Source organism: Bombina bombina, chromosome 1 (genome assembly GCF_027579735.1).
Source record: "Bombina bombina isolate aBomBom1 chromosome 1, aBomBom1.pri, whole genome shotgun sequence".
NCBI classification, from domain to species: Eukaryota; Metazoa; Chordata; class Amphibia; order Anura; family Bombinatoridae; genus Bombina; species Bombina bombina.
The window spans coordinates 1144550842-1144566654 of record NC_069499.1 but is presented as its reverse complement, the minus strand read 5'-3'; the positions used below and the strand labels follow the sequence as shown (position 1 = coordinate 1144566654).

The following is a 15813-nucleotide window of genomic DNA, read 5'->3' as shown; positions in this document are numbered from 1 at the left end:
CAGGCAGTTTCTTCTTCCAAATACTGCCTGAGATAGAAAAACAGCACACTCCGGTGCCATTTAAAATAACAAACTTTTGATTGCAGAATAGTTAAGTAAAAACTCCAGCTCCTCTCGCGACCTCCTTCTTTGTTGAGGGTTGCAAGAGAATGACTGGATATGACATGTGAGGGGAGGAGCTATATAGCAGCTCTGCTTGGGTGATCCTCTTGCAACTTCCTGTTGGGAAGGAGAATATATCCCATAAGTAATGGATGACCCGTGGACTGAACACACTTAACAAGAGAAACACAATTTTACGCTTAAAGGGACACTAAACGCTAAATAAATCATTGCTTGAATGTTGTATTAAAAGCAAAGATTAGCTTGAGAATAACTTATACATGTATTTTATTTTGTAATAGTGTAATTATATTAGTTGTTTAAATATTGACACAAATAAGGGTAACATTCTAAGCATAAAGCAGTGGGCTCCGCTATATTGTAACCTAGGTTACCTTTTCTGCTGAGGCCAATTAGGAATGGTTATAAATAGCTTACTAGAGTGTGCAACCACTGACTGTGCGAAATATAGCTGTGTCTGAACTTCCATAATTAACATGAATTGGAATGCCCAAAATATTCAAAATTAAATTACTTGTAAGGAGAACAAAATAAATAATGAAAGTGTATTGCAAAGTTGTTTTACTACATGTATTTAAACAATTCGAATTAATATCTTGAGGGGCTTAATGTCCCTTTAAGTGAATAAAACTGAACTAACAGCTAGAGTCTATGTGAGCTGCTAAAATGGAGGTGCTATTAAAAAAAAAACAACAGTTAGCGATAACAGTTGCTGCCTCACAACTGCTTCATCTCAGAATCTTTTTCATAGGGGTTGTATTGTTGCTGCAGTGTCACACACAAATTACTATTATTTAGCAATTTGTATACTCCTGTCACTGAATAAAAGTGTATTCTTAGCAACGTCTAACCCACTGATACATATATAGGTACTAGTGTCACTGCCCATTAACCATAAATGTATTCCTCCACACACCCACAATAAAACCTTATTGTGATCTCTACTAATCTCAACCAACAGCAAAGGCCTAATGTGCAACCCAAACTCTAGTATGCAGCACCCAGTAAATAACAAATAAGAAAGCAAAAATGTACCTTACATTTTGGTTAAGCTTGAATGATAGGATAGTGTAAAGTTTTTTTTTCAGTTTTTTACAGTGTTTAAAAGTAATATAACAAACATATGAAAAAAACATTGGCAATAATAGAGATCAGAGCAATCCAGACACTGCAGAAATGTACAGCTCCTGCTCTGTATTGTGTATGCTAAAGTGTGACCTGACTTGTCAAAAAGACAATGTCTTTGATCTGTGAATGCACAGCGCTTCTGTCACATGGTGCAAGATGGAAACGCCAGATGTGAAGATAAGGAGCTTCACTTAGAGGTATCAGTTAAGGGTTAAAATAAGGGAGCTACATTAAAGAGAGACACATGGTGAAAAGTAACCCTGCTACTGTATTTGTGCCTAGCTGTTTAACCCTTTCACTACCGGGACTTTTAGACAAAAACTTGCCTAAAATACCAGAGAATTGTTAGCATTTTTGCTATCACTCAATTTAAACAGAAATAGAGCCTTGTTTTTTTATTTTTTTATTTACCTATCAAAATTATATATATATTTTTATGTTGACAACCAAAGGTAGGTCCATTTTGGTATATTTCATGCCACCATTTCACCGCAAAATGCAATCAAATAAAAAAATTGGTACCTTTTTCACAAACTTTGGGTTTCTCACAGAAATTATTTACATACTTCTTGTGCAATCATGGCACAAATGTTTGTAAAAGTTTCTCTGGGATCCCCTTTGTTCAGAAATAGCAGACATATATGGCTTTGCCATTGTTTTTTGGCAATTAGAAGGCCACAAATCGCAGCTGCCCCCCACAAATCTATTATTCCCGGCAGTGAAGGGTTAATTATGTAGCTTAAAAGGTCGTAATGAAAAAAGTTAATTAAAGTCGTAATGAAAAAAGGGTTGTATTAGCACTGAGACAAGACTATCCCTATTATTCCTTAAAGGGACATGAAACCCAATATTTCTCTTTCATGATACAGATACAGCAAGCAATTTTAAGCAACTTTCTAATTTACTTCTATTGTCAAATGTTCTTTGTTTTCTTGGTATCTGTTGAAAAGCAGAGACGTAAGCTCATGAATATGCACGTACGTGGAGCACTATATGGCAGCAGTTTTGAAAGAATGTTATATGTTTGCAAGAGCACTATATGGCAGCAGTTTTGAAAGAATGTTATATGTTTGCAAGAGCACTAGATGGCAGCAGTTTTGAAAGAATGTTATATGTTTGCAAGAGCACTATATGGCAGCAGTTTTGAAAGAATGTTATATGTTTGCAAGAGCACTATAAGGCAGCAGTTTTGAAAGAATGCTATATGTTTGCAAGAGCACTAGATGGCACTATTTCCGGTCATGTAGTGCTTCAGATGTCTACCTAGGTACCTCTTCAACAAAGAATACCATGGTAACAAAGCAAATTTGATGATAGAAGTAAATTGCATTTTAAATAGGATCTAGACCAAAGTACATAAAACTGCACCACCTTATTTTGTACATTAACTGCAAAGACAGTTGCAGGGTTTACAGGAAAAAATAGGGAAGTGTTAACAAGTGGTCAGATCACAAGACTTGCTGATTAGTAACTGGTTTCACTGGTGTTTGCGGGACAGAAAAACAATAAGTCACATGCTATTAACAGATGAGTGGATAAGTACACAACAGTATTTTTTATGTGGAGATACATGCAATTTAGTGATTATAAATAATGTTTTCATTTAATTCTACTAAGAAGAGCGTGAGCCTTAAAGGGACAGTCTCGTCAAAAATAAACTTTCATAATTCAGATAGGACATGTAATTTTAAACTACTTTCCAATTTACTTTTATCGTCAATTTTGCTTTGTTCTCGTTATTCTTAGTTAAAAGCTAAACCTAGAATGGCTTATATGCCAATTTCTTAGCCCTTGAAGGCCGCCTTTAATCTGAATGAATTTTGAATTTTTTCACAACTAGAGGGTGTTAGTTTATGTGTGGGATATATATAACATTGTGCTCACGCATGTGAAGTTACCTAGGAGTCAGCACTGATTGGCTAAAATGCAACTGCAAGTCTGTCAAAAGAACTGAGATAAGAGGGCAGTCTGTAGAGGTAAAAAGTGTATTAATAGTGTATTAATATAAATGTGTTGGCTATGCAAAACTGGGGAATGGGTAATAAAGGGATTATCTATCTTTTTTAACAATAAAAATTCTGGTGTAGACTGTCCCTTTAAATTAACACTTATAAGGGTACACAAATTACCCAGGGAACATTGCTTGAAAACATGTGAATTATATTAAATAAATAACCCAGACTAAGCACCTACAATCCAGGAGTCAACATTAGCATTAACATAGCAAGTTCCGGAGTGAATAGGAAACCTCCCTCTGCATACTTTCCAAAATATAGATGTATATCTGAGTGATTAGAGATAATAGCATACAGTTGGCAATTAAAAAAGGGGGAGATGAAACTCTCCAGAGATCCCCTGACGCGCGTTTCACATAACTCAGAGGGGTCCCTATTCACTGCGGCACTTGCTATGTTAATGCTAATGTTAATTTTGGCTCCCGGATTGTAGAAGACTAGTCTGATTTGTCATGAACAAGTTGCTGCAATATTAAATATCTGTCAATTGCCTTCTATCGATATAGGTACTATGATGGCAGGTAAAGATTCGGCTGAGTGTTTTTAATTTTATGTGTAACTGCATGACTGTGTATAAACAATAAACATAGATATGAATGTGGATATGCAAGTTTAAAAATCAAACTATATTCACTTCAAAAGGTGGTGATTTCTGAATTACAATACAGGGCTCGGCACGCTTTCCACTTGTATGCCTATGTACAATTATTTTAGTAATTGTTCATTTGGTGCCTACACCCTGTCAGGAGAAATTTTAATATACTATTAGATTTAATAATTTCTCCTGGACATTATCTCACTATCTTCCTCCAATTTCTTTTTGCAATAAAAGAGAGTATGCAAACAAGGCTGTGTGGAGACTCAGATAATTTAACAGCCTTATTTGCACACTTTCTTTTATTGCCTGTTTTATATCTGTCTCTAACTGTCTCAAGCAAAAGAAATAGATAAGGGATAAATAAGGGGACAACCTAGGTTGCAACACGGCCGCACCCAGCTTAGTTTTTTATTTTTTGGGGGTTGAAACAAAAACATTTCCAGCAATTAAAGTCAAAGTACAAAAGGGAGTCACATCTTTGGATTTTACAGAATTTCACAACAATGTCAGAAGTATATATAATGACAGAATAAAAACTGTAAACAAATACCAGAAACATAAGTGATAATACTCCATGACAGTTCACAACCTTTATCCTTAAAACCTCTTTTTTTAAGCTTCTGTAGATTTCATACCTCCTCTACTGTGCTAAAGCCACTTTTGGGCTTTCATTTCTAATAGATGACACTTGCTGGAGGTGTTTGAGGGTGTTAGGCCACTTTTGGGCCTACAAGTATGGATTTAAAATTCTGAACATTAAATGGACACTGAACTCAATTTTTTTCTTTCATGATTCAGATAGAGCATGCAATTTTAAGCAACTTTCTAATTTACTACTATTATCAATTTTTCTTCATTCTCTTGCTATCTTTATTTGAACAAGAAGGCATCTAAGCTTTTTTTCTTGGTTTAGAACTCTGGACAGCACTTTTTTATTGGTGGATGAATTTATCCACCAATAATCAGCAAGGACAACCCAGGTTGTTCACCAAAAATGAGCCGGCATCTAAACTTACATTCTTGCATTTCAAATAAAGATACCAAGAGAATAAAGAAAAATTGATAATAGGAGTAAATTAGAAAGTTGCTAAAAATTTCATGCTCTATCTGAATCACGAAAGAAAAAAATTTGGGTTCAGTGTCCCTTTAACACAATCTAGTTCTAGAGTAAAATAAACTACAACTGTAGGAAAGTTAAATAATGGTAAAGTTATGTCCGCTTAGTAGCAAAGACCAACGTCTTAAGGTTCAGATTGAATATGGACACCTGCTCAATACACAATGTGAGAACTGCAGTATCTACCATGCATATAAATTAACATTTGTATTCGCTTCTTGCTAGTGATAAATAAGATCTAGATGTAGACTCTCAAGGAGAGCTACTGTTACACAACAAATGATGAGAAGAGATGGGTTTAAATACAAAGTAAGGGATGGCAGCTCAGCTACATGATACATTAAATATGTCCCTTTCTAACAAGTTAGGTTCTATAGACAAATCGGGCACATAGGTATAGAAAGACAAAGGAGGGATAATATAACCTGGTAACATGGTGCATAGAAATTTATTTTTTGCCAATAACATACTTCAAAGAATCAAACACCCCTTTGGGTGCGGTGCTAGAGACAGGGAGACTAGAAATATCTAAATTATAACATATAAGACCCTACCATGGGAATATTGTGTGAATGAACCAGTAGAAAATATGCTGCTTTTATAGCTTCTATGTCTGGAAAGCAGATAACTGAAGTCATGTCATATATATGAGGAGAGTAAGCATTTCTTATGACAGTGAAATATACACATTAACACTAGTAAAATAAACTTAGGTAGCTTATTAAAGTCTAAAATATCCCTTGTGAATCTAGCTTTAACTTGACATTGATATAGATTATTCTTTACAGTTATTTGCAATTTCTAAAAAGATATAAATTTACAGTAGATTCTACAGGCAAATTTGGTGCATAGGTATAGGAAGACAGAGGTGTAATAATATTACTCTGTAACATGGTGTATATAACTTTATTTATGCCTATAACGTACTTTGAAGAACTGCTAATGAAGTAAGTCTATTAGTGCTCTTGTTATTTTGCCTTGGATGGCTAAGGTAATTAAGCTAGGACAGAAGGGAAAATATATAAGACCATTAGCCCACTCCAATGCGGTCAAGCTGGGCAGATCTCTGGTACCAGATATCCCTCAGGCGGCACAGATCCTGGACAAATGATGGGATTTTTACTGGTAGCAAGGTTGCGTTAGGATCCAGTTCTGCAGCATCTAGCTCGAGACAGAGCTGCTTGGGAGATGGAAAGACAGTACCTGTGTCCTGGCTCACATTTGGCGTCTCTGTACGCATGGAGGCGGATGGCAGCTGTGGACAGACTAGAAAATTTGCAGCGAAGTCTCACCTAGTCAATGGGTCCTCCAGTCCAGGTAATGTGAGTGTTAGCAGCCAGTTATTCATCTTTGGTCTGGTAAAGACGTTAGCTGCGGTCCCATCAGTTGCTGGTATCATAGCCTTTGACCCCGCTGTAAGAGCAGAACAACCCTTGGTTGTAGAGCCACCGTGAATCTCCCTCAGCGCTGTATTATCCCTGGTATTAGGAATTGTATCAGTGAGTGTACAGGAATGTCCAGTAGCGGGTAATATGCACTGGGGATGAGAAGCTCCGTCTCTCTCGTCTTCTAAGCAAACAGGCTCCAATTGGAGACATTTTTCTGAGGAGCAAGCACTGATAGGTTTAGGCGCAATTTGTAAATTCTCCTCGAAATTGACTCGGTAGCCTACGAGCAAACGGCTCAATTCAGTCAAGATATATGTAGCAGTCTCCATTTTCAATCTCTATGACTAGCTTTGTGCAGGTATCTGAGATTGTTATTGATCAGCGCACATATGAAGTCCGATAGGAAAATCACTGGGGGGGGGGTTGTGTTGAGGCCTAAACCTCAGGAAAAAGCTCCAGATTTTGAGATCAGGCAGCAATCCTGAAAAGAAAGGTATCTGCTAAGAGTAAATCTTCTGTAGTTCAAAATGCTATCAGATTGAAGTCCAGATGTAGATCCCAAATTGAGATATTAGCTTGATGTAACAGGATGACTGGAGCAGCTCAAAATTTTGCGTCCAAGCATGGCCGCCGCCCGAAAGTCCACCATGGCATAGGGTTTTTTATTTTGGGTGGGCTTTTTTATGGGGAATTTAGTTTTAGGATAGGCCTAACCGTATTTTGTTTTTTTTTTTGTTGGTAGTGCTTTTTTTTTTATTATTATTTGTAATGTTAGCGTTTTTCTTATTTTGTGTAACTTAGCTGGTCTTAGCTTAGGGGTATTAAGGTGATTAGCCATTATGTAGTTAAGTGGTGTAGGGCTAGTTTGCTTAGGGGGTTGTGGCAGTTTAGGGGGTTAATAGGTTAAGGGTGTTTGCGTTGGGGGTTGTGACAGTTTAGGGTTTAATAGGCTAGGGGGTGTTTGCATTGGGAGGTTGTGGCAGTTTAGGGGGTGTTTTTGAAGGGGGTTATGGCGGTATTGAAGTTAATAGGTTAGGCGTTTATTGCGTGGGCTATTGACGGTATATCAATTATGTAGGGTAAGTTTGGAATGGTGGGCAATGTCATTTAGGGGTACATAGGTATATGTATTAGGCTTGGTACTATATATTTAAAAAAGATCCTTTACATCACATGCCGATGCTGCTTGGAATATTTTGCCAGCATCGCCACCCATTGCGATGTATAGTAAAATACATCACAACGATGCTTTAAACAGTAATACTAGCACTTTTTTATATTTTTCCGGTATTCTCAACATTGAGTCAGATCCATTTTTAATATATCGCTGCCTCGCAGCACTTTAGATCATCAGGGTCTTAGTGAGAGGCACAGACTCTTCTGCAGCAGATAAAAATATTGTTTAAACATTTTTATGAGTCAATAAACACTGTAAAATATAGATTTAAATTTGTGACACTGAGCTAGACTTTTACTGTAATGAAGCTTAGTCTTCAAAGAAAAAAAAATGATGTGACCTGCGCTAATAATAATAGAGTATAAAAATGTGCATGCAATGAAGAAAAGAAGGATTCTGCATACACTCGGAGTGAGCCTGCATAAAGAAATTAAGCAAACGGCTCATTAATTATCGTGCAGCGATTGGTCGTACTAATAAGGTATGTTAGCCATGACAATTATTTTCGGAGGATGGTCAAGCTGCAAAATTTTCAAGATTTAAAAGTAAGTGAATATTCCATATACTTTTTATTACATTATTTAACAATGTATTTTTAATAATCTGTAGTTAAAGGGACATTGTACACTAGAATTTTCTCTGCATACATGTTTTGCCGATGATCCACTTATATAGCCCATCTGGAAGAGTTTTTGTAAAAAAAAGTAAATTTATGCTTACCTGATAAATTAATTTCTTCTATGATACGACAAGTCCACGGATTCATCCTTTACTTGTGGGATATTATCCTCCTGCTAACAGGAAGTGGCAAAGATCACCACAGCAGAGCTGTCTATATAGCTCCTACCTTAACTCCACCCCCCAGTCATTCGACCGAAGGTACAGGAAGAAAAAGGAGAAACTAAAAAGGTGCAGAGGTGACTGAAGTTTCAAATCAAAAATATAATCCGTTAAATTGACAGGGCGGGCCCTGAACTCGTCGTATCATAGAAGAAATTAATTTATCAGGTAAGCATAAATTTACTTTTCTTCTATAAGATACGACGAGAACACGGATTCATCCTTTACTTGTGGGATACAATACCAAAGCTACAGGACACGGATGAACGGGAGGGACAAGACAGATGGTTAAACAGAAGGCACCACTGCTTGAAGAACTTTTCTCCCAAAAATAGCCTCCGAAGAAGCAAAAGTATCAAATTTGTAAAATTTGGAAAAGGTATGAAGCGAAGACCAAGTCGCAGCCTTACAAATCTGTTCAACAGAAGCATCATTTTTAAAAGCCCAGGTGGAAGCCACCGCTCTAGTAGAGTGAGCTGTAATTCTTTCAGGAGGCTGCTGTCCAGCAGTCTCGTATGCCAAACGGATAATGCTTTTCAGCCAAAAAGAAAGAGAGGTGGCCGTAGCTTTTTGACCTCTACGTTTTCCAGAATAGACAACAAACAAAGAAGATGTTTGACGGAAATCTTTGGTCGCTTGCAAGTAAAACTTCAAAGCACGAACCACGTCCAAGTTGTGCAACAGATTCTCCTTCTTAGAGGAAGGATTAGGACACAGAGAAGGAACAACAATTTCCTGATTAATATTCTTATTAGTAACAACCTTAGGAAGGAATCCAGGTTTGGTACGCAAAACCACCTTATCAGAATGGAAAACAAGATAAGGCGAGTCGCATTGCAATGCAGATAGTTCAGAAACTCTGCGAGCCAAAGAGATAGCAACTAAAAACAGAACTTTCCAAGATAGAAGCTTAATATCTATGGAATGCATAGGTTCAAACGGAACCCCTTGAAGAAAATAAAAACAAACATTTTATCACCTCTTTCACTTTACCCTTCCTAGTACTTAGAGTAGGCAAAGAGAATGACTGGGGGTGGAGTTAAGGGAGGAGCTATATAGACAGCTCTGCTGTGGTGCTCTTTGCCACTTCCTGTTAGCAGGAGGATAATATCCCACAAGTAAAAGATGAATCCGTGGACTCGTCGTATCTTATAGAAGAAATACAGTTTTGCTTATTTATTTTTTAACAACATTGTACTTATTTTAAGGCTCCTAACCTAGCCCCAAAGTATCAGATGTAGACTGAAGTCTACAGATTCCTGCTTGTTCCTGTTTGTGTAATCTGTTTTTCATATGCAGGGGAGGGAGTGAATTTATGCTCTTCCTGTTTTCCCAGACCCTTTCACTTGGAGTCCTAGTTTAACCTCATCAACAGTGCTACACTATGAGCTTCTAAGTACGTTTTTAAAAGGTTGTACAGTATACTGGATTTTTAGATCAGTATCTGTGCATATTCTTATCGATAGTAGTGTCTATTACATGCAGTTATATGAAAATTGGTGCATACTATCAATTAAATAGTGTAAAAAAAAAAAAAAAAAAAAAAAAAAAAAATTTACGGGCCCTGCTACATCATTTCTAGGTTATGCGGGTGATATTACCAACTTCCAGAGGATATCAACATGTTCTAGAATCCATTTTGTTCCTAACATACTTTTATGCTGAAGTAAAGCTTCATTAAAAATGTTACTTTATTATTGATTTCTATATTTGTTCCGTCTTCAGAAGAATGTTTCAAAATAAATTACAGTTAAGAAAAAAACAAAACTACTACTTAAAAAGGGACTTTCTAGTTTAAAAATACAATAATCAAAAGGGTTAAGCATGTAACTAAAGTTGAAATCTTGAAACACCCACATTCTGTTCCAGATGAGGGTACAACTAGTGACCAGAGCATACACATGTATGCCTTTACTCAGTTCCTAACTGACTGTATTCTAACCCAGGGGTCGCCAACCTTTCGGACCTCAGGGACCACTAAACTCACAATTTTGAATCCCGTGGACCACTAACATGAATTTTTATTAAAAGGTACAAACCTTTAGAGTGTGTGTGTGTGTGTGTGTGTGTGTATGTATGTGTATATATATATATATATATATATATATATATATATATATACACACACATACATACACACACATATATACATACACACATATATACACACACACACATATATACACACACACATACCTACATACATACACACACACACACTAGTCCTAAAGCCCGTTCACACAGGCCATTTTTTGCAGTATAGTGGTCCCACCCCTTGCGCTCTCTCCCTCCCCCTCTCTTTTGTTCTCTCTCCCCCCCCATCTTTTGTGCTCTCTCCCCCTCTCTTTTGCGCTCTCTCTCGCTCCACCTCTTTTTTGTTCTCTCTACCCCCTCTTTTGCTCTCTCTATCCCCCCATCTGTTTTGCTCTCTCTCCTCTCTCCCCTTCTCTTTTGCGCTCTCTCTCTCCCCTTCTCTTTTGCACTCTCTCTCTCTCCCCTTCTCTTTTGCGCTCTCTCTCTCTCCCCTTCTCTTTTGCGCTCTCTCTCTCTCTCCCCTTCTCTTTTGCGCTCTCTCCATCCCTCTCTTTTGCTCTCTCTCCCCCTCTCTTTTGCTCTCTCTCTTTCCCCCTCTCTTTTGCTCTCTCTCTTTCCCCCTCTCTTTTGCTCTCTCTCTCCATCCCTCTTTTGCTCTCTCCCCCCCCCTTTTGCACTCTCTCTTTCCCCCTCTCTTTTGCTCTCTCTCCCCCCCTCTCTTTTGCTCTCTCCCCCCCCTTTTGCACTTTCTCCCACCTCTCTTTTGCTTTCTCAATCCCTCTTTTGCTCTCTCTCCCCCCCTCTCTTTTGCGCTCTCTCTCCCCCCTCTCTTTTGCTCTCTCTACCCCTTTCTTTTGCTCTCTCTCCATCCCTCTCTTTTGCTCTCTCTCTCCATCCCTCTCTTTTGCTCTCTCTCTTTCCCCCCTCTTATTTTCTCTCCCCCCCTCTCTTTCCTCTATTTTGCTCATTCCCATCTCTTGCTCTTTCCCATCTATTTTGTTCTCTCCCCCTCACTTTCTATCTCTCACCCATTCTCTTTCTGTCTTTCTCCCCTCTATCCCGACCGCGCTCGGCCATGCCCCGCCATGCCATGCCGGACCACGCCCCCGCCGTGCCCACTTTCGCCCGCACCGGCTGTTCGGGTAGGGTCTCTAAGTCCAGGCGTGTTGGTCCTCGCGCGCAGTCTCTACTGTGCATGACAGCTTCAGACAAACACACTTGGCCTTTTATTATATAGGATATACATTTTTAAGAATTATTTTTTTGGAATTAGCTAACTGAATGACAGAACTGAGAGAATACTTCCAAATGACAGATGAAGGGTGAGTGCTATATTTTGAGCTAGAAACAGAGAGGCAGAAAGTGGGAAAAAAATAATTTTCTTTTAAAAGGACCACAAAACTTCCAAGTTACCTCCTCAGTTAGGAATTATTCTAAACTACTTATGATTACGGACAGACATTGGAGTCATAAATTAAAGGGATAGCAAACCCCAAACATTTTCATTTATTATTCAAATAGAACATACAATTTTAAACAACTTTCCAATTTAATTATTATATCAAATTTTCTTCATTCTCTTGTTATCCATTGCTGAAGGAACAGCATTGCACTACTGACAGGAAGCTGAAGATATCTATTTAGCCAATCACAAGAGACAAATGTGTACAGGCACCAATTAGCAGCAGCTCCCACTAGTGTATGATATGTGCGTATTTATTTTTTAACAAGGGATACTAAGAGAACGAAGCACATTTGAAAATAGAAGTGAAATTAAAAGTGTCTTAAAATTGCATGCTCTATCTGAATCATGTAAGTTTTATTTTTACTGTCCTATCCCTTTAAGTTTATATCAGAAAGCTCTCAATATGGATGTGAGCTAACCACGACTGATGTTACTGGCAATTACTATAATACCGGTGGGATATGGCTGGTCTGCTGGATGGCAATTACTGGAATTCAGGTGGAATGGCTTTGTGCGCGGGAAAATTATTAGAATGAAAAATAATTAATATTTTAAAAAAAAATAAAAAAATAAGAAAATGGAGGGGAGGAAGACAAATAGTGATGTAAGTCCATCTGAAGGAATTAGGAAAACTACTACAAAGAGACAGGTAAAGGGAAGAAAATAAATTAAATATAAGAGAGAATTTTTTTTTTAAGATGTTCTTTTTTATATATATATACTATAATTCCACTATTTCAAACCAAGACTATACCAACCTCTGCTGGCTTTAGAATGGAAGCATTTATCTCTGAGCAGCACGCTGGGCGGGAGGAGTTAAAAATACAATCTAGCTACGCAAGTTGCGCAGTACTATGCAACGTGCGTAAATAGATTGTAATTTAACTCCTCCTCTGTTGATTTTCACTGATGTCCAGCCAGGCACTGTAGGGAGTTGTGGCACGATGGGGGGGGGGGTGACACCATCAGAGGAGATGAATTCCTGCTTGATGGTGTCACGGACCACCAACATCTTCTCGTGGACCAATAGTGGCCCACGGACCACCGGTTGGCGACCACTGTTCTAATCTATAGTGAAATAGGAACACAACTTTAGAAACCTAGAATTTGATGGTTGATAACAACCAAAAAGGCCCATCAAGTCTACCCATATTACTTTTTCCTTAGGATAGCCTTATGCATGTCCCATTTTTAAATTCCTTTACAGTCTTTGTGTTTACCACCTCAAATGGAAGTGTATTCCATGAATCCACCACCCTTTCTGTAAAAAAAATGCTTCCTCAAATTTCTCCTGAATCTGCTACCCTCTAACTTTAGATTGTGACCCCTTGTTTTGGCATTTATTTTTTTGTGAAAAATGCTTTCAGCTTCTAATTTATTAAGTCCCTTCATATATTTGAAGGTTTCTATCATGTCATCTCTTTCCCTTCTATCCTCTAAGCTATACATATTTAGATCATAGAGTCTTTCTTTGTACATTTTATATTTTATACCATGTACCATTTTAGTAGCCCTCCTTCGGACAACTTCTAGTTTATTTATGTCTTTCTGAAGATATGGTCTACAGAACTGTACACAGTATTCCATATTTGATCTAACTAATGATCTGTAAAGTGGCATAAGAACCTTGCTATTTCTGCTACTAAAACCTTTTCCAATGCAACCAAGCATTTGACTGGCCTTGCTGGCTGCACTGCTGCATTGTGTACCAAATTTTAAATCATCTGAAATAATAATTCCCAAGTCCCTTTCTTCTTTAATTACAGTCAGTAATGTACCATTGAGACTATAATTGGCCTTCAGGTTTTTGGATCCTATATGCATAATTTTGCTCTTGGTAATATTCAATTTGAGATCCCATTTATTTGACCAGTCCTCTAGTTTATTAATATCACAGTTCATTTGATCAACTCCTCCTGGAACATCTACCCTGTTACAAATGTTTGTATCATCAGCAAACAAGCAAACCTTCCCCTTAAGCCCACTTCCAATATCACTTATGAACATGATAAACAAGAACTGACCCTTGGGGAACACCACTAGTAACTGATGCCTCATTTGAATGTACTCCATTAATTGAAACCCTCTGTCGTCTATCTTTAAGCCAGCATTCTACCCACTTAACAATCTTAGCATCTATTCCAAGGCAATACATTTTGTGAATAAGTTTGTTGTGTGGGACGGTGTCAAATGCTTTGCTAAATTCTAGATATGCAACATCTATGGCTCCTCCCTGGTCTATTATTTTAGTTACATGGTCAAAGAAATCAATTTGATTAGCCTGGCATGATCTTCCAGCAGTGAAACCATGCTGTCCTTTGTCTTCTAAGTTGTTTGTCTGAATGAAAGATACAAGTCTTTCCTTTAAAAGAGTTTCCATTAATTTCCCTGCAATTGAGGTCAAACTGAATGGCCTATAGTTAGCAGAATCTTTGACAATGTATCAAACCTGTCTGCAATTGTTAAACAAGTGTTTAAAAATAAAATGTAATGCAATATAGCATTTAATTTTGACACTACAATGATACATTTCATGTGCCACCAGGCTCACTTCCTCAGAGATATCAGATAACAACTGCAAAACAATGTATTTTATACTTTATGATAGCGGGTAGCCTTGTTGTCAGTGGACTAAAGCCCAGATTGACTCTGTCTCCTCCAAATAAACAGACAGTGAGTGGAGTTTGGCTATCAAAAATAAATCGCAGTAGAAAAGGATGTTAATTTGTTGTTGTTAATTAAAACTCAGCTGGCATAATATACTATAGCAACACAACAGAAATGTCTTGAAAATGCAAGCTGTTTACTGTCCCTTTAAGAAGAATCTATGCAGCTAGTGCTTGAAATAAATTCTACTATTAACTTAACAGTAATTATACTTCCTTGTACTTTGTTCATGAACTTTACCTGTTGGACGTTTTGACAATGACTGGATTTTTAACTGGAGGGAGGGGTGATGGCACTTGCAGTTGAACACCAGACCAGGATATGTGGCACCCACAGTAATATTTCAAGTAGCTGTAGCATCCAGTGGCAGCTGCTACCCCAGTGCTGCCCACCACTTCCACCCTGCCCCCTTGCAAAGAGCTCAACCGGTAGGTGTCTAAACCTTCTTTCCCAGCCAAGGTGCTGTCCACAGTCACAGAAAACTCATCCGCCCGGTCACCAATCAGTCTGCGCAGCAAATCCTGTACAGCTGCCGTCTGCACATCATCATTCATCTGGGCTTTTAGGTGGGATAGTGTCTTAAACACCCGTGCAGGAGATACCACCCCGCAGGAGGCAAAGAGCATCAGACCGTACAAAAGCACCTTCATTCTACAGTCCTTCAAGCAGTCGGTTATTCTATATTGAATCTACTGAGACACATTCATAGCTTCTATACCAGCAACATCACAATTCAACAGCATCTATCGAACAGCCCTTTAAATAAATACAAACTAGGTGTTTTGCTGAAGGGAATCGGAGGAGCTTTATAATCAGATCTCATTTACTGCTACTGTTTTGTGCTGTGGTACATAACATAAAACAGTATTTCCTGAAATTTGTCATATGAAACCTTTCTTCCTATTGGTTTGATTTTAAGTGTTGTTATTGGCCCATTGTTATGGTTATTGGGATTGGACAGTACTATTCTGTATGGTTATTCAGTTTCTCACTCATAAATGGGGGATTTTTACTGGACGTGCAAACTTTTTGGCTGCTACCTGATATTTCATACGCAAAAAGCTCTTGAAAAAAACAAACGAGAAACTTGTTATTAATAAAAACAAATTTGCAAAATCAGTTTTTTCCCATTGAATTCACACATGCACTGCAGCTGTACAGTGACATGATTGTAAAATCTGAGTATTTATGTGTCGTCATTTGCTATTTTATGTATACTTTCCTGAACGAATATGTTTTCTGAGGTAGTGATATAATTTAT

General features: G+C 37.9%; 1 protein-coding gene across 1 annotated transcript in view; it reads right to left on the bottom strand.

Moving 5' to 3' along the window:
• NAGLU (N-acetyl-alpha-glucosaminidase) overlaps positions 1-15404 on the bottom strand; it is a 51430-nt gene extending 36026 nt beyond the window's left edge. Inside the window, exon 1 of the mRNA XM_053699207.1 lies at positions 14793-15404. Within this exon, the coding sequence (XP_053555182.1) occupies positions 14793-15202 (410 nt within the window). The 5' untranslated portion in view covers positions 15203-15404. The remainder of the gene's footprint in view (positions 1-14792) is intronic.
• Positions 15405-15813: the final 409 nt, after the last annotated feature.